Raw genomic sequence first — 22,218 nt, forward strand, 5'->3', positions numbered from 1 at the left:
AGCATTCCCAACCGTGCTGCAGCGTTACTAGATACCACCCGCCACCACCTTCAATTGATGTGAAGGATATTAGGACAGGCAAAGATTTTAGATCTGTTTATTCAGATACAAATTGAAAGCAGATGAATGGAGCACAGCCCCACTTCCTCTACTGCCTCTTCCCCTAACTACAAGAGAGAAGAGAAGCAGGCAGAAAGCAGCAAATAATAATTTTGTGACAGAAGCATTGTGGTTCCCAGTTCAAACCTCTGCTTTTGGATAGCACAGGGACAGTTAGAGCATCAGTAGGTCAGTCATGGGGGAAATGGGTCATTTCTAGGCAGCTGTCACCACCCTTTGGGCACAAAAGCATCAACTGACAGGTTCCAATCCTAAATGTACAAATGAAAGCCTTGTAAACAGGTTTGCAATCTGCAGCATGCCTGAAGGAGACTACTTCAGCAACTTCTGTTGCAGTTTGCATTAAGACAGCTCTCCTCCACGGTTTACCTTTCTCTGAATTCTGTGTGGAGAAGGGCCCCAGGCAGAGCTATCATCTTAAAGTAGCTAAAATTTCCAGTATAAGTGGACCTTCTCAAGAGGTTCTGATCCTTACTGCCCTCTTTGGGATGTTTACATGAAATGGGTTTCTCCAGGTTAGCTCCTACAGTACCTTTGCGCATACTCTGCAAGGGACGGGGAGCTGGCAGGCCACACAAGGGAAAGGTACCGACGCAGCGAGGAAGCCTACTCGGCCTTCAGGCACCTCTTCTGTTTTGGAAAGGGAATGTCTAACAGGAGTCGTTGGAGGAACTGCTGAACAACCCACCAAGGATACCTCAAGGAATTTTCCAGCTCACATTTTTGGTACTGACAAGATTAATTCCCTAGACACCATGCCAGCATGCTGGGGCGCAGGCAGACTGGCAGATCTCAGTTGTCCTGTCTCGCCTCTCCCAGCTGTGGACTACTTCCCCCCTCAGGACTATAGAATCCAGTTCTCTGCTCGAAGCAGATTTCCTGAAGATAATCCATTGTAGAAGCACAATGCTTTATAGACTCACCAAGCAAGAACACGCATTTTCTGTTCTTCCATTCTGCTCTTATTTTAACCAAGATTGAGATGTTCCTCCCCACCAGCACGCGCCTGCTCCGCGCTTTCCCAGACAGCCTTTCGCTTATTGAATTATCAGTCACTTGTAAGTTCCCTCAACTTCCTTTTCATAGGATGTGAGCAGGAGAGGGGTACTACACCTGCGAGGAAGCACTGTGTACTGCAAAGCATGAGCAGGAGTTGTACTGTAGGAAGCCCGGCCACCTGCACTCCCGGGGCTTCACAGCTGTCCTCTGGGGACATGTCTGCTGTTCATTTGCGTTGTGAGCTGCAGTCCAAGTTGGCCAGTGAGAAGAGAAGCTGCTAAAGGAATTAACTGTACATTTCACCTGCTAAACGATGGCGGCTCTATTTAAGCTTCAGAGGGGAGTCCCCATGGAAGGATTGAGCGCTCTAACGATTTCTGTGCCTCCCCCAGAAGGCCAGCTGACCTGCTGATGTAACAGATAGGCTTTGAACTCCTAAGCACCACTGCATCCACTTCCAGCAACTGTCTTCTGCCGAGAAATTCTGACTCCAGCCAGTAAGGCTCTAACACCCACTCGGTTCTTCATCCCAATGCAGACAATGCACGCTCCGCTCAGAGGCTGCACAGAATGCCAGGATGGACAAGAGGCGGGGATGGCAGCAAGCGCCTATGAAAACCGGTAGCCCCAGGCTCTCGAAGGAGCTTCCCTCCCCCCCCTTCTCCCCACACATAACACAAATTTGCAGAGTCAGTTTTCCTATTTGTTTTCAAAGGGACAGGATTTCGAAGTCTTCATCTTCCGAGTCAAAGAACCGTTCCAATCTGTCAGCATCAGAGGAGTCTGCAAGAGAAAAAGAAAGTGCTACCTCCGTGGGACGCACTGACTGCTCAGCGTCAGTGAGACCAGCAGTGGGAAGGCAGCAGAATTTGAGAGTCAAGTGCCTGCATGTTCCAAGACACTCAGTGACATACCTGAAGGAAGGCTCTGAGGAGGGATGAGAACATGTCAGTAGCATGGAAAAGGCACTGGAGAGAATTATATGGTGTGCAGAGAGAATTATATGGTGCCACGTTTCACAGCCCTGGTGCAGTGTGCAACTGTGCTGTGACTGTTTTGTACAACCTTCCTGTGCAGCAGCTCTGTAGGAGACCGTTCTGCCTCAAGAGGCTCAAAATAGGAAAACTTGCCAGGTCTGGACTAATATCCATGAAGATTTCTGGCCCAATTAAGTGATATGGGAACATTTTTTTCCCCCCCCCCATGTACTAAAGACTTGTTTAATGCTATAGTTGCCTTTGATCAACTACTGGGGAATGTAATCACACAACATGTGCTCTCCCAAAAGCAATTAGTACAGTCCATTTTGTGAGGAAAGGTAATGGTCTTGATCCCTCCTGTCCACCCTTCCAACTCTGTGGTAAGCAGGGAGCACATACCTAAAGGCGAAGCAACTTTACCATAGGGGAAATTCAGGTGAGAACATATGGGCAAACTGGAGAAGTAAAGGAGAGACTCAGTCTGCAAAAAAGCAGTCGCTGGACTTGGCAGACCAGCCAGCCAAAAGCTAAACTGCAATAAATGATGGCTGGGGACAGAGAAGTGCAAAGCTGCAGAGCCACCTTGAATATTTTGTGACAAGCTTTAACCCCACAGTGTAGAGTGTGCAAATGCTTAGTGTCACTGTTTTTGATCAAACTGCAGTGCCCATGAGTGCTGGCAGTACAACTTCCAGAGGTGCTCCTCAGAGGAGTGGCCCCTTTCACTTAAGTAACATAGAGAACCCAACCAGCTGAGAAAAATAAGGGGCTGGACGGTCGTGAAAGTACAGTTACTCCTCCTAGTGAGGTGTAGGACTAAGACACAGAGTAGCCATTAGCTGATGGGAACTCTACAAGATAGGGAAGAGGGAAAAGAACAAGAAGCCCATTACAAAAACATTTTTAGGAGGAAGAAAGGCAGCAATTAGGGACAATTTAATACAGGCGAGGATCAATTGACAGTTTAAAGGGAATCAAGCATTCTTACAGAGAAGGACAGTGAGATAAGGAAGGCTTTGAAAGTTCATGCTAAGGGAGAGAGAGAGCAAGGAAGCACAGGGTGCAGGATGCAAGTGACAGGACACAGCCCAATGCCTGGTGACAGGGTAGGTTTGTCCATGTATACTCACTCCTCTTGGCAGACACTGTCAATGGCCCTTTACCTCCTGCAATGTTTGTGCACGCTATTAACACGGTAAGCAGAGCCTGACAGCCAAGATACTGCCCAGCACTTGTTCCTTTTTGCATTGGTAGAGGCACATGCACAGGGAAGGAGTGCCTTACACTGGAACTAAGTTTGACCACCCCTGTCTTTGACCATTTTCATTACCTAGAAACTGAGTTTTCAGCCTTTTCAATGGACCCTTTTGATTCCTTCAAGCATCCTTTACAAATCACAGATTCACACTGCTGTGATAGGCCATGACCTTGTTTTTTCCTCCCCTCAGTCATCATCATCATTCACAGACTCATTCTCAAAATTGTCCTGAGACACTTGCGAACCACTAGTTGAAAGCCAAAGGACTAGATCAATTGACCTAAGAGCTCCAGATCAAACTCCAGGCAGAACAGGAACGTACCAGAAGTCACCGTGCAATTCCACACAATTGCTGGAAAACCAAAGGGACCAGCTCACCCTTGGCTCTACCTCCCTGCATGACCTCACCTGGTGTGAGATTCAGGACATCGGGGTTGGAGAAATGTGACGGCTGGCGTTCGACCAGTTCGAACATTGGCAGCGCTCCTCTTACCAGGGACAGCTGCGGAGCAAGAGAGGAGCCATGAGAACCAACAACTCTGTACTCACGGTGTGCTGGGTCTTTAAGGGGTAATAACGATCTGTTGGGACTTCCCTGCAGCTGAAAAAAATGTTTCTCAAATCTTTGACTCGCATCATCAATAGAATTCAAGAGCTATGCCCTTTTTGCTAGTTTAATAAACTGTTTTCATGTGCTTGAAAAAGGGATCATGCTGCAGAGAACATGGTCTCTGTGCAGCGGTCTGGAAACTAGACAATACCCTATATTCCTTTCCCAGTGATATAAACACAAACCTTTTTGATTTGCTGGCACCAATCGCTAAAGTCCTCCTCTGTGTTGCAGAAAAACCCCTGGAAAAAAAAAAAAAGAAATTATCTTTATATATTGTAGATTGACCATTTCAGTCTTAAGGCCTTGTATTAATGCCAAGCAACACGACCAGGACTGCAAGCAGTTACACCACCTAACTGCCTTGCTTTAAAACTGTGGCTTACACTGCCCTGTTAAACTGAACACCCCCCATATGCTTGATGTGACCAGACTATCCAAGTGCTGGAATCATCAATGTAATGTTCTGCTTTACTGCAGAAGGAAAACTGAGCAGAAATAACCCGCATGGAATAAAAGGGCAGGCATCTTGGGTTCAACAGAAAACAAGCCACACTGAATCATAATACGGCTTCAGGAATGGATTCAGATCTACCCACCAAACAGCAGGAATCAAAGCCCAAACTAAACCTGAGAGAAGGATGCTGCCCCACGAGGAATGGCATTTAATTGCCATGCATTTTAATTGCCCTGTACCAAACCGCTTCCTGCGTAAGGAGCTTCTTTACCAGCGTTACTGGAACCCACGGCAGCAGGTGCCCAGAGCACAGCAAGCCTGTGGAGTACCCAACCCATCACCACTGCCTTTGCCAGTTCCCTGGGGAAAGGGACAGCTGCAAAACAGAGGGACCACCACACTGCTCCTTGGGGTGATCGGAAACAAGCAGCAGGAACGCACCACCGCAATGGAGGGGTCGAGCTCGGCAATGCTCATCCTGCAGGGAGGGTGCTGGCAGTGGAAGCTTTCGTCGGGGAGACAGCTGCTGTCATTGGGCTCCACTGCAGGCTGCGTGGTGTGGGGATCCAGGTAAATGAGTTCCTCACCTGGACAGACAGGCAAGGAGACATCAACAGGAGGAACCATGCCAAGGAAGAGCGATGACAGAGCCAGCTCTCGTAACCCCACAAAGGAACCCAACTAGGGACAACTAGCTTTCAGCCACTTGCCCAAACGCTTCTCATCCAGGCAAAGAGCCAGCTGCCAGCAGAACCACAGGGGCCACTCCGCAGCGACACCCTGGGATCAAGGCACAGGCACTATTTGGATACTGTTCCTGCACATGCCTTCCAGGGTCCTGTGTAAGCTCAGGTAGGCCCCAGAAATCCAAAGCACAACCAGCTTGAGGTCTCAGGCAGAGAGAAAATCAGAGGGAAGAAGGAGAGTAAAAGGACAACAGTTTGTAGGGTTTCAGGAAGGGGACAACTAAAGGACTGTTAAATCCAGCCAAGCCCCCAAAGGGAGGGTCAGCTTGGGATGTAGGAAGAAGTCTCTATGCACATCTCTTTACAGACAGCATTTAGCATTACACCGTGGAAGTTTACAGCCTGTACTACGGCCACTGCTCAAAGCTACATCACTCAGGTCTTTGCAAAGAGGTTCAGTCCACAGCAGCCTTCCACAGTTCCAGCAGGAAAGAACCACCCTGCAGCATGCATGACAGACCAAGCAGGAGAGCTCTACTGCTCAAGCATTTTTTAGCTGGGGGTAGATGCTTGGAAAGTCTCTGCGGTACTCTGGGCACTCACCTACATAGCCAATGAAGTAGTGAGCACTGTTTGGTTTCCCTCCGATCACTCCCAGGGACTGGGGCATCATGAAGCAGTGCTGGAAAAGCAATACAGAAAACACACAGCTGACAGACAGTGAGACAGCAGGTGGCAACAAAGGCAAACATCCAAAAATGCAGTGGGAAAGAAAGATGGGGACACTGAAAATCAGCAACTCTAGCAGCAGAAACAGCCACTTCTGGAGAGAAGCTCCATCAGGAAGGCTGAAGGCTGCAACACAGGGCCTTCAAGGAACACAGAAGCAGCTCAAAAACACTTTTAACTGCTGACAGGAACACACAGGTGGACCAAATGGAAGAAGCAGCACTACTCCAGGACCCAGTTGGGGCAGTCCTGGCTCTGCTGCAGACAGTGGCAAGATCCCCCGGAACTGTCATCAGGGTGCAATAGTGCTCTGGGGAGGAAACAGTTTAAGTTCCTTATTCAGCTGCAGTATCCAGGCACCATCTACTGAGTTAAGGGCAAGTAACCTCACGTGAATTTGGAGCTCTCTTACCTGTGCAGCTCAGAGCTTGCTAGCATGAGGACAAGACAATGTGCACCCTGTCTTGTGCACGTACTCTGCACACCCTAAATTCTGCAGCCTCCCAGTACTCCAACCTGCAACTGTCTGCCAGCTTCTAGCCTCAGTCTGCAGTATGAGCTCCAGCCTCAGAGCCACAGGGAGTTTGCAACACTACATTCATTAATGCTCAGGTTGCCACCAAACACAGTACAGCAGTGCTGAACAAATGCTTCAGCAGGTTGGTACCATCTAAACGCAAAGAGGGACTGAGATTAAGTTGTGAAGTAAGATCCTCAAAAAAGAAACCAACCCAAAAAGCCCCAACTCCCCAAAACCCCCACATTTTCCTGACTATAGCCTGCAAGAACGCGTGTCCTGAACTCTGACAAGGATTGTCTTTAAATATATTTTCCTTTTGCAAATAGGATAGTTACTTCTGAGTATTTTTGCCCCGAAAGCAAATTCCAGAAATTACTTAATTCACAACAGGGTCCTTAAGCATCAGAACACCAGGAATTCAGCTCCAGATCCCCTACCTTTAGTGTTTCAATATAGGCTTCATTGATCTCTGTGAGCCCAAGGCGGAGAGGTATCAGCAGCACCAATGGTTTCCACAGTGAGAGCCTATCTCTAACCCCCGCTTCCTCTGGGTACCCGTTATAGAGTACGTCTGACTCCACAGCAGGGCATGCTGCAGCTCCAGCACACGGGAAGTTGGACTGGCACAACCGCCCTACAGAAAGGGAACATGAGCAGAAAGCATCAGAAATAACCTCTGTTTCCAGGCCTTGAATAATTCTATTCAAGCTCTGATCAACAAGTGCTATTTACTAAAAGCCTACAGCGCTTAATAAAAAGAAAAGCTTAAAGGGGTCCAGTGCTGGGATCATGTGATGTACGTACTCCCTGCAGGGCTTCTGGTAGGGCTCAGCATTTCATCTAAGCTTACATCAAGATTACGCCAAAGCATGCCGTACTCACAGCCACCATCTGGTGGGCCGTTAAAATGCAAATTCTTCCAGCAGGTAAACAGCTAAGCAACACCCTGTGCCAAAAAAGTTGAACGAGTTGATTAGGAGGTCAGGCAAGAGTCCTGAATTCAGAAAGTGTGTAGGCACAAAGAGAAAAACCAGGAGTGTTCAACTCCAGAGGAGTCCATGGAGGATATGAAGACTGAACTAGGAAAGTGTTATGGCTTAACACAGGAAATATTCACCCATGGTGTCTCTCTAGAGTAGTTGTAATTTTCCTGAAGTTCACTAGAGCCTTCACAAACTTTATTGTGGGATCTTTCAGAAGCTGCTTTAGAGACCTAAAGCAGATGATCATTAAACACTGCACTTCCAGCACGAGCTTTGCCTGTAAAATATGGGGCAGTAAAACTCCTCAGGGTGTAAGCATGACATAAGCACTATGCATTCTCATTCTACAGGCTTGACAAACATACAGCCAGGCTGTAATGCAACCAGGTTATGTAAATTCTGGCCCAGAAACATCTCCAAGCCTACCTGTCTCACCAGCCAATTTCATTACTTGCTGAGCATGTGGAGAAAAAAACCCAACCCCCAAAGAAACCCAGAGCACTTTAATCAGGAAGCCAAGGCAATTAGACAAAATGCCAGAGGTTCATTTAACTTATTCCAGACCTAAGCTGAATGCCAGGACACTCTAGCAGGTAGGACACAGTGTAAACAAACACCTTCATCACCAGCCATTTCAGCAGGATGTTTGCTCACTACTAAAAGCTTCAAACCCAGCTGAACACTGAGAATGTTACACCCAAGGTTAGAAGAAATAGGGCTCTGATCTAAAGCCTCAGTATGAGAGACAACGTGCACTGAAGGGTTTGCAGTTGCTCCCTATACTGTCCCTCAAGGAGGGAAAAGGTGTATGTGTGTGTCTCTCATGCACAGACATAGTATAGTTACTGGAGGTCCTGAGAAAATGGAAAGTCGTTATTCGCAGTGACTTATCCTGTTAAAAACAGTAAAGACCATGGCGGGGGGTGGGGTGGGGTTTGTTGTGGTCACCTGCCTGTTCTGATGATCTGCAATCAGCTGCCAAGCCAGGGCTGTTGCTGAGTGGGGTGTCACTGCAGGTTTCCTCATCAGGCAAATCAACTGGCAATCCTGCGCTGTGATATGAACGTATTTAACCCAAGTTTAAGCAATAGGGAGCTTGGCACAGACCAAATTCACCTTGCTTCTTTGGCAGGCTTTGCAGTGTTATGGTGCCACAGCGCAGCGGAACCTGCCGAAAGCTTCCCAGCTGGATCCAAACCATTTACTGCAAACATATTCCAACAGATTTGACACATCTCTCCTGCTGTGGCTGCTGCTGTCAGGTACTAGCTTTACTGGCTTGGTTTCTCAGCACCTTACTGATGCACAGGATTCTCCAATGCCCAACTAATCTGACAGAACAGGCTGACTCAAAAGGGATAAAGATGGATGTTTCTTCACTGCTGTAGCAAAAGGCATTTCCTATGAACTTTAGGCTGAACAGTATTAGTGACCGAATGTATGAAACAGCATTAACTTCTGAATGCTTCACTATCGACAGATGTTTGGGGCACAAGATATATAACACATACCTACAGACATTCAACACATCAGACCCACTGATACAGTGATTCTCAGGCCCTGAACATGTACATTATGATTTACATTTGAGGAAAATAAACAAACACCTCCTCCACTTTACAAGCTGTATGGACACGTTACTTGAAGCAGTGTCAGTGCTGAACAGTCAGTGGCACACAGACAAGAGCCTGCAGCACACCCAAGCCTCACAGCCAGCATGCTTCAGTTCTAGAAATAATGTTTTCAGGCTAAAGATGAAAGATAAATTCAATTTCTGTGTTCATGCTGGCCCTTGTTTAAGCCAAGGCCATCAGCACATGCCTTCACAGGACTACGTGTACCTAAGGTTAGACAGGCACTTCTCAATCAGATCCTTTGTTTCTTTGCCACTCAGCTGAGACTACCTGACAAGATGTGACTTTGTAAAGTGACTGTCCTGCGCTCTAGGCCTGTTAATTGATTTTGGCTCCGTGGCAGCCGAAGCCAGCTAAAATGATGCCTGCCACAATCTCACCTGTAACCCTGCACCAGCTTCAGTGCTCACTGGACCATTCTACATGCTGTTTCAGAACACCAGGCTGGCAGAAAACATTGCAGGGTTTTGTGCTGTGTAAGCTCGCTGCCTCACGAGTTAGTCTAAAGCAAGCAAGGGGAAGGCTTGTGTGGCCAGGCCTATGCAGGACTGCAGCAACCAGCAGTGCAGGCATTCAGCTTTGGTTACTGTGGCACCATGGCCTGAGCGAGCATGCTGGGGATGAACACGTTGCACAGCTGCTCAGCCTCCAGAGCCAGCCTGTTGTCAGGATGCACCGAGGAAAAACAAAAGAAACCCTAAAACAAGCAGTGAACACTCCTTAAATGATGAGAGATCCACTCCAGAGATGGATTCCCTTCTTCTCCTCCCCAATCCTCACCAATTTTGTTCCTTTTCTTCTTCAGCAATCTGTTCTAGTTTTCTTACTCTGCCTAATAGCAGAGACACTCCTACTCCATTATACGAGAGAGGAAGCAGTCATTTACTGCTCACTACCTGTGGCCATAAACAAGTTTGACACTACCTTCCAAGCAGCTCCCACCTATTTATCTGAAGGTCAGCAGACCTTCTCTCCAGATCCAGAGGCCACAGTGCCAAGTCAGAGGCTTTATCACGTGAAGCAAAAGTCAAACAAGGGGCTTCCTTGCCCTGGAACAGCAATTCTCATCTGGTTTTAGCATGCTTGGCCACAGCTTTAAGACAGAACATTTACATCATGCTTGTTGTGTTGTACTACTATATGCTCTTCAGGTTTTTTCTGGCTCCTTGCTGCTGGAGGATGTACCACATTCCTCCTCCATGTGATACTTACGGATTTCTTCCATCACTACTGTGTTGTCCATGGCTATATGTACTGCCAGTGAACTCCATGTATCAAAAGTTGCAAGTTTTCTATAGGAAAATTAAAAAAAAAAAAAAAGTAAGCAAGTACAAGACAAAGATGCTGGTGTATCAGAGAGGAGTAACTGGATTAGAAGAGATTGGCTTTCATCAATGATGCTGTAAAGCATGCTCTTTACATGTATTAGAGTTGTATACTTCCTTGTCACTAGTTATTATGGCTGGAAGAATAAACAAATGGGACCACACTTGGGAATTTGTCCCTCAGCAGCTACTAAGTACAACAGAGCTGACACAACCTCCAACTCAAATCCAATAACTGCTGGTTACTAGAAAGTGAGACAGAATAAAAAAAATAGTAACAAATTAAAAAAATTACTTTTACTTTCTGTACTTATCTCCTGATCACCTATACCAGATCCTGGGCTAATTCAGCATATGGTCTGACCCAGGAAAGCTGCTTGTAGGCAATCCTGGCTACTCCAGGGAGCTACCTGCTCATCTAATCAAAGCGAGGGAAGAAGGGTGACAGGAGAGAGAATGTTTCTCAAAATACAGTGTGTCCCAGTTAAAGGCAGTCCATGCTCCAGCACCGCTCTGATCCTCTGCCTGTCACCATGGAACCCAGGCAGCAAATATTAATGCTTTCCTCTGCTAATGCATTAGTGATGGCTCACTGGCAGCTTTTTGATAATGATGACACTGTTGTCAGGTCAGCAGAGGCAACTCGGAGGCTAGCAGAGATCCAAACGATGGCAACAATCATCTACTCTGACAGTTGCTTCTGGTCTGCTGCAGAGTACTGCACTCTGTTCTAGTGGCAAGCACACTGCTTGTGGGATGTGAAGAGAGGTTTTTGGGGGTTGTCCTGAAATCTGTTTTCTCTCACATCCTGCCAGCATCTAAACAACAGAAGGGCTCCCTTCAAATTCCTGCCCGAGCAGGTCAATAAGGTCAAGCAGGTTGCCTGCTAACAGTATTAAAACATACAGTTGCACTTCAGTCCATGGGCAGAAACCTGTGCTAGGAGGTACTACAACCCAAATGACCCCACTGTGTGGTTCAAAAGATATAAAGGGAAAATGTAGCACTTACTTGAGCACCTGTGCGACTGTGTTTGGTCCATACCACTGACCTATGGATTTTCCCTCTCCAACTCCCATCTGGGCTGCATCACAAGAAAAAACCAAAATAATTTAGCAAATAATTTCACCTACACCGCGTCCCTTCCTAAACAGTTTGTATTTAATAGGGAAGAAATCTCACTTGGGAATGTTTTTGAGTCAGCAGAATCTACCCTTTCATGGGATATCTTAGTGTAGATGGGAGAGGGAAGCACATTCTGAAGGACTGTAAAGCAAATCCTTTCCCCAGCATGCAATAACACAAAAGTTCAAAAGGCAGTGTTACCAAAGAAATTTTTCTTGGAGTGTTTGATTACCAGACCACCTCTGTAGTCTGAAGTTCTGTTCGCTGAAGCTATAGGTGCCTTAACACCCTATAGGAAAAACTGGAACAGGCTGCTTCTCTTTTATTTGCCAGGGAAATTTATATCAAAGTGAGATCCTTCCTTAGTCCACTTGCTACTTCTGAGAATTTCTTTGCTCAACAACATTCTCATATGACAAGGTCCTAGTGAGAACAACAACCACACGCGTTCCTCTCACCTTAACTAGGATATGGAAAGTGATGCTGAATATAACACTAATAATAAAGCATTAGGCAAACCTGACAGTCTTAATGGAGACAAGAAGAAAAATCCATCATAACCCACAATAAAGAGTGGCAGTTTTACATGACATCAGAAAACAAGCAGCATAATATCATGTATGGGTACCTGACCCACTCGTTGGGGTTTTTTTGGCTAAGCTAGTAAAAGAACAGAGTGATGTTCTGCACTCATGGGAAACACAGACTGAGTATCTCCACACTCTTCAGCATCCAGACTCTTACCTATCTGGTGAATGGAGTAGTAGCTGTCTTTTTTGTCAATGAAGGCATTAAGAACATTGAAGTAATTATCCATCTGCCTCTTCCCTTTTATCCACCTCCAGTCTAAGACAGACAAGGGGATATAGGAAACAAAACATGATATTTATTAGCAACTAGAGGCTGAAAGCTACAATTCTCTCCCCTGTGCACCAATCAGCTGACCTGATTTTCATGTTGCTATCTTATTACTAGGCATCCAAGGCATTCCCAACACTAAAGGATTAATTTTAAAAGAAAAGTAAGCATTCTCACAGCTAAGATAAAGGAGTATCACCCACAGAAAATCAAATAAAAAAATACCAGAAAACACAAATTGTACCTCTAACCCACAGATGGGAAACAGGATTATAATTTCTCATTGACAGGCGTGAGCTACATATTCTGGGAAAAAACAGGTGACCTCACTACAAAAATCATCCCCCAAAAATTCAAAAGCCATCAACAAGTGTCAAAAAAAAATGTTCTGGTATAGCTGCTTACAGACCAAGCATGAGTCAAGCACAAGAACGGGGAGAGGAGACTACACTAATTAAGTGAGGACTTTGTGACAAAACTGAACTATAAACAAGCATCAACCTACTAAGTTGTTTCAAACTTCAGCTATATAAAAAACCTCTCAAGAAAAATCTAGTACATGCTTGGCTTCAGTGGATTTAACTCATACGTTATGGGGCTCTGCTTTAAGGCTTGTACAACTATATGTAGAGTTGTAGACAGCAGGGAAAAACCTGTTGGATGGTTTCCAGTAGACCGTTCTCTCAACAGCCCTGAACTTGAGAAGACTAAAAGAAAAGTTACAGAGCCATCAGAAATTCCTAGCTGTGCCCTTGTTACCTGCTGCCCTTACAAGTACTGCACTTGTGGAAGCACATGGCCCTGGAACTCAGTATGGGCTTTGCGTGGGTTTACCTCTTCCCAAATGCCTGCAGACCAAGGCCTGAGCAAATATCATCTGGCCACACCGCAGCATACAGCCCCAGCCAGTATCAGATGTGGGACCAGTTCCTCCTGTAAACGAGGACAGAAAATAAATATGTAATGAACAGTAAAACAGTGACAAGAGGGAGAAGAAACGAAAGCACTGTAAGTCTGCACAGATAGCAGGTTCACCCAAGAAATCAGACAGGAAATAAGGACCTTAGCTCACGTACCCATGGCTGAGAAACAAAAGTGTAGTTATCAGTGAGTAACTTAATGGAATCCCTTAAAAACAAACAAACAAAACCCTTTAACACTAACTGAAAGGGGAAAAAAACTTCAAAGGCAAATCCAAACAACTCAAATTAGAAAGAGAGCTGAATTTCTCAGGAACACAACAGCACTTGAACCTAGTTGCAGACTCCCAGCCCAATTCAGAGACACATTTCTACACAGAGGTGCTCGTTACAGGCGACTTCTTGTAGTCCTCATCTTGAGAAGACAATTCATCATGCAAAACAAACCAGTCCTAAGGAATTCCTACATCATAAGCAGCTATGACTGGATGAAATTCCAAAGTGAACAACATAGGCCAAAAAAACCCCCCACCCGAGCAACAAGAAAACCACATCCTACATAATATCGGAGAATAAGCTGGGTATTAGCTCACGCTGGAAAGTCTGAGACAAAGGCCTCAAGGCTGGAAGCACTTCCCTGACAGAACTTCAAAAGGAAGCTGCTGCTCCTCCGCTGAAGCTCTGGCTATTATTACAAGTTTCATAGATAAAATGTTTAGTGTGACCACAGCAAGTGAGCTGTCTTACAAGCATGCCGTCAACTGCGCCTTAGCACAGCTGCTAGAAGTAGTTTCTTTGTAACGCTGCTTTCTTTTTTTGCTCCTATGCAACTGCTTTGCAGGAAAAAGCACAGGGAGAGAAAAATCACCCAAGAGAACTTTATTCAATCAACTTCTGGACAGTCAGCAGTTATCTTCTATAATTTTGCCAGCAATTTATAACATACACAACATCCAAAGTTGATAATGCTTTACAAAACTAGCAGAAGACATTCTCCTTACCCTCTGAAGGGCAAGCACAGAGAAGTGGTCAACAATAAAAGGGGTGACTGGGAGAAAAAAAGACTGAAAAAGGAAAAGATCTACTGTAAGACATGCAAATCGTATCATTACTGTAAATGGGAAATGACTCAGAAAATGGGATTTCTTTTCACCTCCCCGCCCTATAATAACTCATATAGAAACCCCAGTGGTGTTTGTGAGCCACAGTTAAACACGTTAACCCTTCATTTGCAAACGCATGTTTAACTATGGCTCACAAACGTGAATTTAAAGGGATTAAACTGCATCAAAGACGTCTCATAGCTTGTTAGGCAAAGTGTTTCCCAGCAGGGAAAGAACAGAACAAGCCGGAAGGACCAGCTACCTAGAAGTCTCTTTTCCAAACCTGAGCCATTTTCCCCATTGACCGTTGGGGATGATGTTGACAGTGGGGGCACAGATGGGGCTTGGAATCCCATTTACCTGCTCTCAGGTCTTGATATACCTTCCACCCAGTACATAAAATCAAACCACAGCAGAGACCGTGCAGAATATCTTAAGGAACAAAGACGTCCTCCTTCGAGTTCACTGGGAAATGGTCCCCATATTACTACAGTTCCTGTGTGTAACAGTCACTTCAGGCACTTAAAAACACATAGTCTAGAGCAGATGCACAAAGGCGATAATTTCTGTATCATATCTCTAGCTTTCATCTTTTTAATCCACTTCAAGCCTAAGACCATCATTAAACAATATTTTGTGTTAGACTTACTCACGTTACACCATGTTGCTCAAAGAAAGGATGTTTCTAGGTAGGCTTCCCAAACTCATTCTTGTGTCCTTTTTAACATCAGTTATCTCTCATACCAAAGGGGATGAGGAATTCTCATTATCAGATAAACAAAAAGTCTATCCTATCAATTAAATGAAGTGCATTTCAGATTCTTATAAATGGGAGTGCATTAATGTTATGCTTGTTTTATCAGGTAGAGATAACTGGATTATCATCATTTCTGGGAGGTACTTAGACTCGTCCACAGCACGTACCAATAGCAGGGAAGTTCTTTCTGTAGGTGAACCAAAGCCGGGAGGTCACATCCAACAGGATCTCTTCTTTCTCTGAAAAATTTTCAGCATCATGAGGGTAGCACCAAACACAGCTAAATCCATCTCCCACTCACCATCCCTAGCGACAACAGTGTTCTGCTCCTCAGAGAGTCTGCATGACCAGAAAGGCAAAATGTGGCTGAGGAACAGGACAGTGCCGCTGTGCAGAAGAAACTTTCTTTTTCCCCCAAAATAGCTGCAGTCAACCCAAAGACACTATGGCCATAGGCAAATTATGAAGCAGTAAACAGTGTTCTTGCCTTTCCCCTGAGCTATCCCTTTGCTTCAACCATCCTGGCCTCACGACACAAGTCCCAATAACTACTGTATGGTAACTTTCTGCACAAAAACATTCCAGAGTCTGCAGAGATCGCCAGCCAGCCAGCAGCATGGCAGCTATGGTCTGTGTGCTTTGACAGCAAACAGACTCTGCAGTGTGCTTATAAGGTTTGCAGTCACTTTGCTGCTCAGAAAGCAAAGTGCAACACTAACAAAGTCCTCTGGAGTGTTGCATCATGCACGCAAAATACCTGTGAAAACACTGTATTTCCGGCCAAGGATCCAAACGGGTTCTTTGGTCTCAGGGAAGTCTTCATATTCGAACCTGAGAGTGTCATAGGTAAGAGTAGCTAGGAAGAGAAAGAAGAAATTACATACCTTTCATAGCTTTTCCTTGTGTTTTAAAAATCACACTAAACTACAGAATCAGAGCTGCTGTGGCCCAGTAACTTACACACCCAGAGCACCTGGCTCTGGCTGGCAAGAAACGGTACGGCTGCCCCTGCAACTACCAACTCCAGAAGGCACAGAGAGCTGATGCAGCCCTGGCTCGCTCCTGGCCGCTCCACAAGCAGAAAAGCAGAGGGATTTCCAGGTTAGGTCAGCTCCAGGTTCTGCCTGGTGCAGAAGACAGTCAAGAAAACATCTAGGACTTCAGCTGGCAGCTGCAGTCTGTTTACCAGAACAAGCACCATCGTGCATGTCACCAGCAACAATATCGAGGTCCTCTTTCCAAGTGAGCAAAGTGATTAAAATCCTTCTTTCAGATAATATAATTTGTGGTGGTGTGACACAAAAAGCACAGATTACATTAAGATGGGAACTTGCTCTGCAAGTCAGTCCCTCCTCAAGAGGCAACGAATCCAGCAGAAGTCATCACCTGCACTGAAACCAGCCTGCAGCTTGAGGAGCAGCACTGCCTTTACAGATACCACACTAAAATCTGAGGAACGCAGAGCTGTGCACAGATGTACTTATTCACAGGAGACAGACAAACTCCTTCACAGCATGGCATCCATCAGTGCCTAGATATCCACCCTCTTGCATGACCCCTACAGAAAACTCAGCAGCACAGGCTGCCCTCGGATCAGGGCAGCTTACGCTTTCGTGCAAAAGGCACAGGCAACGAGGAGGGAAAAAAGAGGAGTGTTGGATGAACTGTGCTTCACTAGGTCTGTATTTGGAAATAAAGCACTTTAAAGTGGTCTGGGAACGCTGGAAATGAACCGTCTAATTTTGTAGGTGTCAAATCTTTAACAAACCACCTATATAAAATTTAAAGCAGAACTCACCAGCCTGCTCTGTAGCTGTTAAAATGGCTATTGAAAATATCTCTCGCAGCAAATGCAATAAAATCTGCAGTAACATGACATGAGTTTAATACAGAGCAATGGACTAAACCACCACCTCAGCCCTGCTTCTCTGAAAGCCACCACCCTCTGTAGTGCACACCTTGCTTTTTGCTTCCCTTCTGCTTTTCTTCAGTGCTGCCTACACAGCAGACCTCACCCTTCTCACAAGTAGAAGACATCTGTAGATGAGCTTTTCTCCCAATCATTCCCTGCTTAGCTTTCCAAAGCATCATCTGGTATACCAGTAAATAACAACTTGGCTGATTTGCATCAACGATAGCTCCAGAAAGTCACCACAAGGTTCTGCTCCTCCTCCTTCCAGACGTCTAGGACACTCCACATTGTGCTTGGGCAAACAAGCTACACGAGACATTCCAGCCTCCTGTAGGTACCTCATCAGTGTTCTAGCCCCAGGCTCTTTGACCTGAAATTCCAATTCCAAATGTCAAAGAAAATACTTAAGTAACAGCAGCAAGACACCATCACTAAGACCAACTACTGTTTAAGCAGGATCCCTGGCAACAGAGATGTAAAACAGGCTCCTAAATTAAATTTTGAATTAGACTCTGGCCCTAACCTTAGCCCAAAAGATTTAAAGCGCGTTCCTTGTGTGAATTGGTCAAAAGCCTTTTTTCAGGCACATTTAGGACAGCACAGGCCACAGGCTCCCATTCCCATCCTGTGATGCAGCTTCTCAACAGCAAGGTAAGCAAAGCAACTCTGCTTGCACAGAAAAGTTCCGGCAAATTAATGCAGTCTTCTCCTCTAACAAACTTTAGCAGGGAAATTAAGAATTTCTTTACCATATACTAGCTAAACTTTACACATCCCCAGCAGTCCATGCTTCTGTGCCTATCTTCACTTAATAGCTTGGCTTGCTTTGCCCCCTTTCTTGTTCAGTGTTGGAGATTTCTTTCCAGGGAAGGAAGTGATGTGACTTCTGCAGATGTTTTCAAGTGTGCATCACTTTCTACTTTCTCCCTTAATTTTCAGAAGTTTCCCTTTGGGATGAGACATTACAAGTTTATTCTGAGAGCTCAAAGGGAGGGTAGTCATTAGGTTTTTTTAGAATTCGGTGTGTTACCAGATACGATCTTAATATAAAAACTGAACTTCTCAGATACGTTTTAAAGCTCCAAGGAATATTTTGTGGTTTATTTTCTCAAGCTTGCTGTGAATCCAGCTCTCTGTCAGAAGAGTCTCAAATAGCTTAAATAAAAGGACTGAAACAAGGATGCTACACAGAATCTATCAAGCTACCCACCATCTCACTTTCTCCTTCCTAGCACTATTTCCTCACGTTCTCAAATGTCACATCCTCTGTGGCAACACATTTTGCAGGGCACCAGGTCCTTAGCAAGCACAGGATTTGCAACTGGCAGCTTCACGGCAAGGATCTGCTGGAAACGGGCTGCTGGAGTCTTTCCCCTTCAATCAAAGCTAGAAGAGGAAGGGGTCAGTGGGCAGAAGGGATCCCCAGGCTGCCTGCTGGACCAGTTGTGTATTCAGGGAACACAAAATTGCAAACTGCAAGTGCCATGACACTGAACATGTGGCAGAACAGTCCCAGACTTGCAGTCCTTCAGCTGAATGCCCAACATCTGGGCTCTGTGCAAAGGTCCGGTGTGTCGAGCTGTGCATCTGAAAGATGTGGTCAGACATTAGTGAGCATGTTGGTTTTTTGGAAGAAAATACTTGCCACCATCTGAAAAGGCACAGCTGCTAAATGCAGGAGTTAAGGTTTCACCCTCACAGGGAGGAAATTCAAGTGATTGCTCCCAGTTAGTATCAATGACGTTATAACGGGAGCAGTAAACTCCCCACAAGGCTTGAAGCCACTAAGTGTTTCCTTTACAAACATCTACCTTCATGCGCTCTGGCACTTTTTCAAAATTACATCCATTATGCTATTGCCCAGATGAGCTAAATACGAGCCAGTGGGACTCAAACAATTCAGGCAAGGGGTACAAAGAGTGTCACAGTTTGCACAGAAGCCATTCTCTCCCTCTTATAGTTAGAGGCAACGGGTCTGAAAATAAATAAAACCAGAAATTCACCGAGTAGAAATCCTATCTGAAGATGCTCATTTCAGAGCTGCAGAAGTCGGGTGAGATCAGCAAATTTCTCGGGCAGCGCTCCAAAACTTCACCTTCAAGAAGCCCTCAGTCTATTTTAAATACCGACCTCTGAGCATCCAGAACAGTAGAGCAGCAGCCTCTGCAGAAAATCCAAGTGCAATCAAATACAATAGCTCAACTTCTTTCAGTGCACAGTGGATTTATAGTTAAAAAGCCAAGAGCTTCAGGCCTGCAAAGCACGCCTTCAGAAAGGCAGCCTTGCTTTCCAGGAACCTCGGGCATGCTGTGAATGATGTGAGGTTGGCTGGATCTCTGCCCCACAGGCACACCTTCCACGGGGTCTGCAGTAGTGTCCCAGAAAACCTTCTCATCCCACACCCTCTCTAGAAAGCCCAACAGAAAAGGCAAAGATTTGTACACGCCGCTACAGAAAACACCCATATTAAACAGCCTAGGTAAAGGCATTCAAACTAAAACCACATTAAATACAAGCATTAAGCCTGAACATTTGAGTTCTTTTCCACTTTTGGGCACGTGGTTAGATCTACTCAGTTACAAGGTAACAGGCCACATCACAAAAGCCTGCCTTGTATGAAGCACAAGGAACCAGCCCCTGACACACCCAGCACGTGCCTGCAGTATCAGCGACTTTCAACATCAGTTTACTAAACTGGAGTATGTGCAAGGTTATTGAAAAGCTACGTATCATCTTGACATAGACCAAGAAAAACTGTCTCCATACATAGAATTAGGGTAGAGGGTGAAATCTTGCCTCCCTTCTTATATTCTTGTGCTGCACAATGAAAAAGCCAAGCTAAAAACGTTATCCCAACTTGTCATAAGCTCCCACATAAACAAACCCTGAAGCACAGCCAGGCACTGGGGAGCAGACCCTGACTGGTGATGTCAGTTTGAAAATGTGCTGAAGGCAAGATACATGTTTATGGCAAGTATCAAGTCCTTGACAGCCACTAACTTCATCTGCTTTACGAAAGTCAAAGCTATTTGTTTTTCTATCAACTTTGGGAAACAAATAACAACAAGTCAAATCTTTGATGACTCAAATAGAAACGTGGCAAGTGATTTTCCCTGTGGTTTACACAGCAAAACAGCTGATGTTCACTTCAGCATCAATCATCTTGGTTACACTTTGTCAGCACAGCTTAGACGTTTTGTCAAAAAACCTTTTATACAAAATATTGAAGCAGAGATGGCAAGCATTACACTGAAGGAAAATGAGGCTTTGCAATACCTCCCTTCCCAAATTGCTTCCTGGGCTTCCCCCAGTCTCTAGAGAGGCCTCTCTCTCCTATACTGTAACAGCCCTCAGGCAGCACCCGCAACAGCTTAGAGACACCTTCCCCGAGTCCTTCAGCCTCCCATTAACACTGCCACAAAAGAATCAGAAATGGAGCAGATGATCATCTCCCTCAGCTGATAAAGGTACATCACCCAAGGCAGAGCGGAGTGGAGGAACACTATTGGATGTAGAATATTTCAAGAGAGTCGAGAAGGTAAATTCATTGGAAAGCTCATTGCTGAAAAAGGCCTAGAAAACAGATAACCGATCAGCCTGAACCCTGACTTCTGGCCTTTGCAGAAGAAAGATTAAGTCTTTTCTTTCCCCTAAGCTTTTTCAACAGGACAAATCTCACTTATCTAAGCAACAACGAGGAGTTAAGACACAGCCAGGGAGGAAAGTCAGTCAACTGGAGAGCTGCACTTTCTTGGGAGGCCCAGAGCAAACAGCTCAAAGTCATCAGGTACCCGACTGACTGTCTCGGGGGCAGGGCTGGATGTGAAGGGGCTTGAGCTCTCATCGCTCCAAAGCCCAGAGACCCACCTCCTCTTTGCACAGAGGAGAGCCAGCCCTACTGTCTATCACAGCAAGGTTTTCCTTCCCTTGATAAGCCTTCTAAAGCTTACATAGAGGAAAAACAAACATATCTCCCGACTCAAGTTGTGTAAGTTCATTTGCTGGAATGCGTTTTGTTCTCAGACGCGAGAGACTGGATGCAGCGATGTGCGAGGACGTGCCAGGCAGGAAGTGGGGACACTATCGGCTGGACTACACTGACAACAGCAGCGCCTGCACCAAGGACAAAACCAAGTCAAGACAGCAGTCCGGAGGGACGAGAGCTAAGGATTCCCTCCCCATACTCACGCTTGCCCAACATGAAGGAGGAGCCCACGCGACACAAGAAAATGTTCATTATTATGGAACAACACTTATCTCTGCAGAGGGCGGATGAAAGCTGTTACTACACGAAGGCTAGAAGGAAGTAAGTCCCAACCCAAGCACCAACACTCGTCTTTTTTTCCTCCCCTTGTATGAAAACAAAGTCTCTACTGCAAACAGCTTTGCCGGGACTCTCAGTAAAGGCGATGAGGGGCCGGGATGAGCGGTCGAGTCGCCTCACGCCTCGACGCGGCAGAAGGCGGCCGCAGCGCCTCTGGAGCAGAGTGGAGCACAGGGCTACCTGCCCTGCCACAGCTCTCGCCCTCTGGTTCGCTTCCCAGGCAACCCCGTTCAGGCCACACCGCGGGAGAGCTCCGTGATTTTTAAGAACGACGGCAAAAGGCGGGCTGGGAGGGGCAGGAGGGGGGATTCACCTCTCTACCGAGGGGGCTCCCCCTCGGCTCTGGCCTGCAGCGGCCGACACCGGCGGTAACGGAGCCATCGCTGGGCCGCCCCGAGCCACCACCGTCTCCCGCACCCCGCAGGGCAGGGCCCCCACAGGGGTGGGGACCCCGGTTCCAGGGCCGTGCCCTGGGGCGGCAACCGGGCCGGGGAGCGGTGACATCTCCGCACCTCAGAGCGCCGGGCCAGGCCGCGCCGCTCCGGGCCAGGCCGGGCCACCCGGGCCTAAGCCGCCCCGGGAAGCCACAGGCCTCAAGAGGCCGCCGGGCCAGGCCACGGGCTCCTGAGCGGCAAAGCAGCCGCCCACCCCCCGCCGCGGTGCGGGAAGGGGCCGCCACCGCCGCCGCCACCCACCTGCGTCCATGGCGGCGGCCCCGCCGAGGGCTGCGGCCGCTGCCGTCCCCACCGACACATACGCCCCGGCGCAGCCCTGCGCGGCTGCTGGCGCGAGCGCGGCGCTCGCCCAATGGGAGCGCCGGTCGCCGCCGGCCTCGGCGGCGATTGGCTGTCGGCGGCGCTCATCACGGACCGGTGCGCCGCGCGCCTTCCTCCGCGTACTGGGGGCTGACATTTTGCC

General features: G+C 46.7%; 1 protein-coding gene across 1 annotated transcript; it reads right to left on the bottom strand.

Annotated features, from left to right (window-relative positions):
* Positions 1-81: 81 nt before the first annotated feature.
* Positions 82-22,212, bottom strand: ATG4B (autophagy related 4B cysteine peptidase). The gene is made up of 13 exons (XM_074878067.1): positions 21,996-22,212; positions 15,822-15,920; positions 15,232-15,303; positions 13,119-13,217; positions 12,171-12,272; positions 11,313-11,385; positions 10,189-10,268; positions 6,797-6,993; positions 5,714-5,792; positions 4,866-5,011; positions 4,153-4,209; positions 3,766-3,859; positions 82-1,902 (listed from the first exon to the last, which is right to left on the bottom strand). Exons 1-13 carry the CDS (start codon positions 22,210-22,212, stop codon positions 1,829-1,831), a joined length of 1,389 nt encoding a protein of 462 aa, XP_074734168.1. The 3' UTR covers positions 82-1,828.
* Positions 22,213-22,218: the final 6 nt, after the last annotated feature.

Source organism: Strix uralensis, chromosome 9, assembly GCF_047716275.1.
Source record: "Strix uralensis isolate ZFMK-TIS-50842 chromosome 9, bStrUra1, whole genome shotgun sequence".
NCBI lineage: Eukaryota > Metazoa > Chordata > Aves > Strigiformes > Strigidae > Strix > Strix uralensis.

Bases quoted from the DNA above. Each gene is read 5' to 3' on its own strand.
- ATG4B (XM_074878067.1), bottom strand. From the start codon at position 22,212: ATGTCAGCCCCCAGTACGCGGAGGAAGGCGCGCGGCGCACCGGTCCGT. The intron at 4,210-4,865 runs GTGCGTTCCTGC...TTTTTTTTCCAG, and splicing joins TCGACCCCTCCATTGCGGTG to GGGTTTTTCTGCAACACAGA. The intron at 3,860-4,152 runs GTTTGTGTTTAT...CTTGCTCCGCAG, and splicing joins GGTGCCAGCAAATCAAAAAG to CTGTCCCTGGTAAGAGGAGC.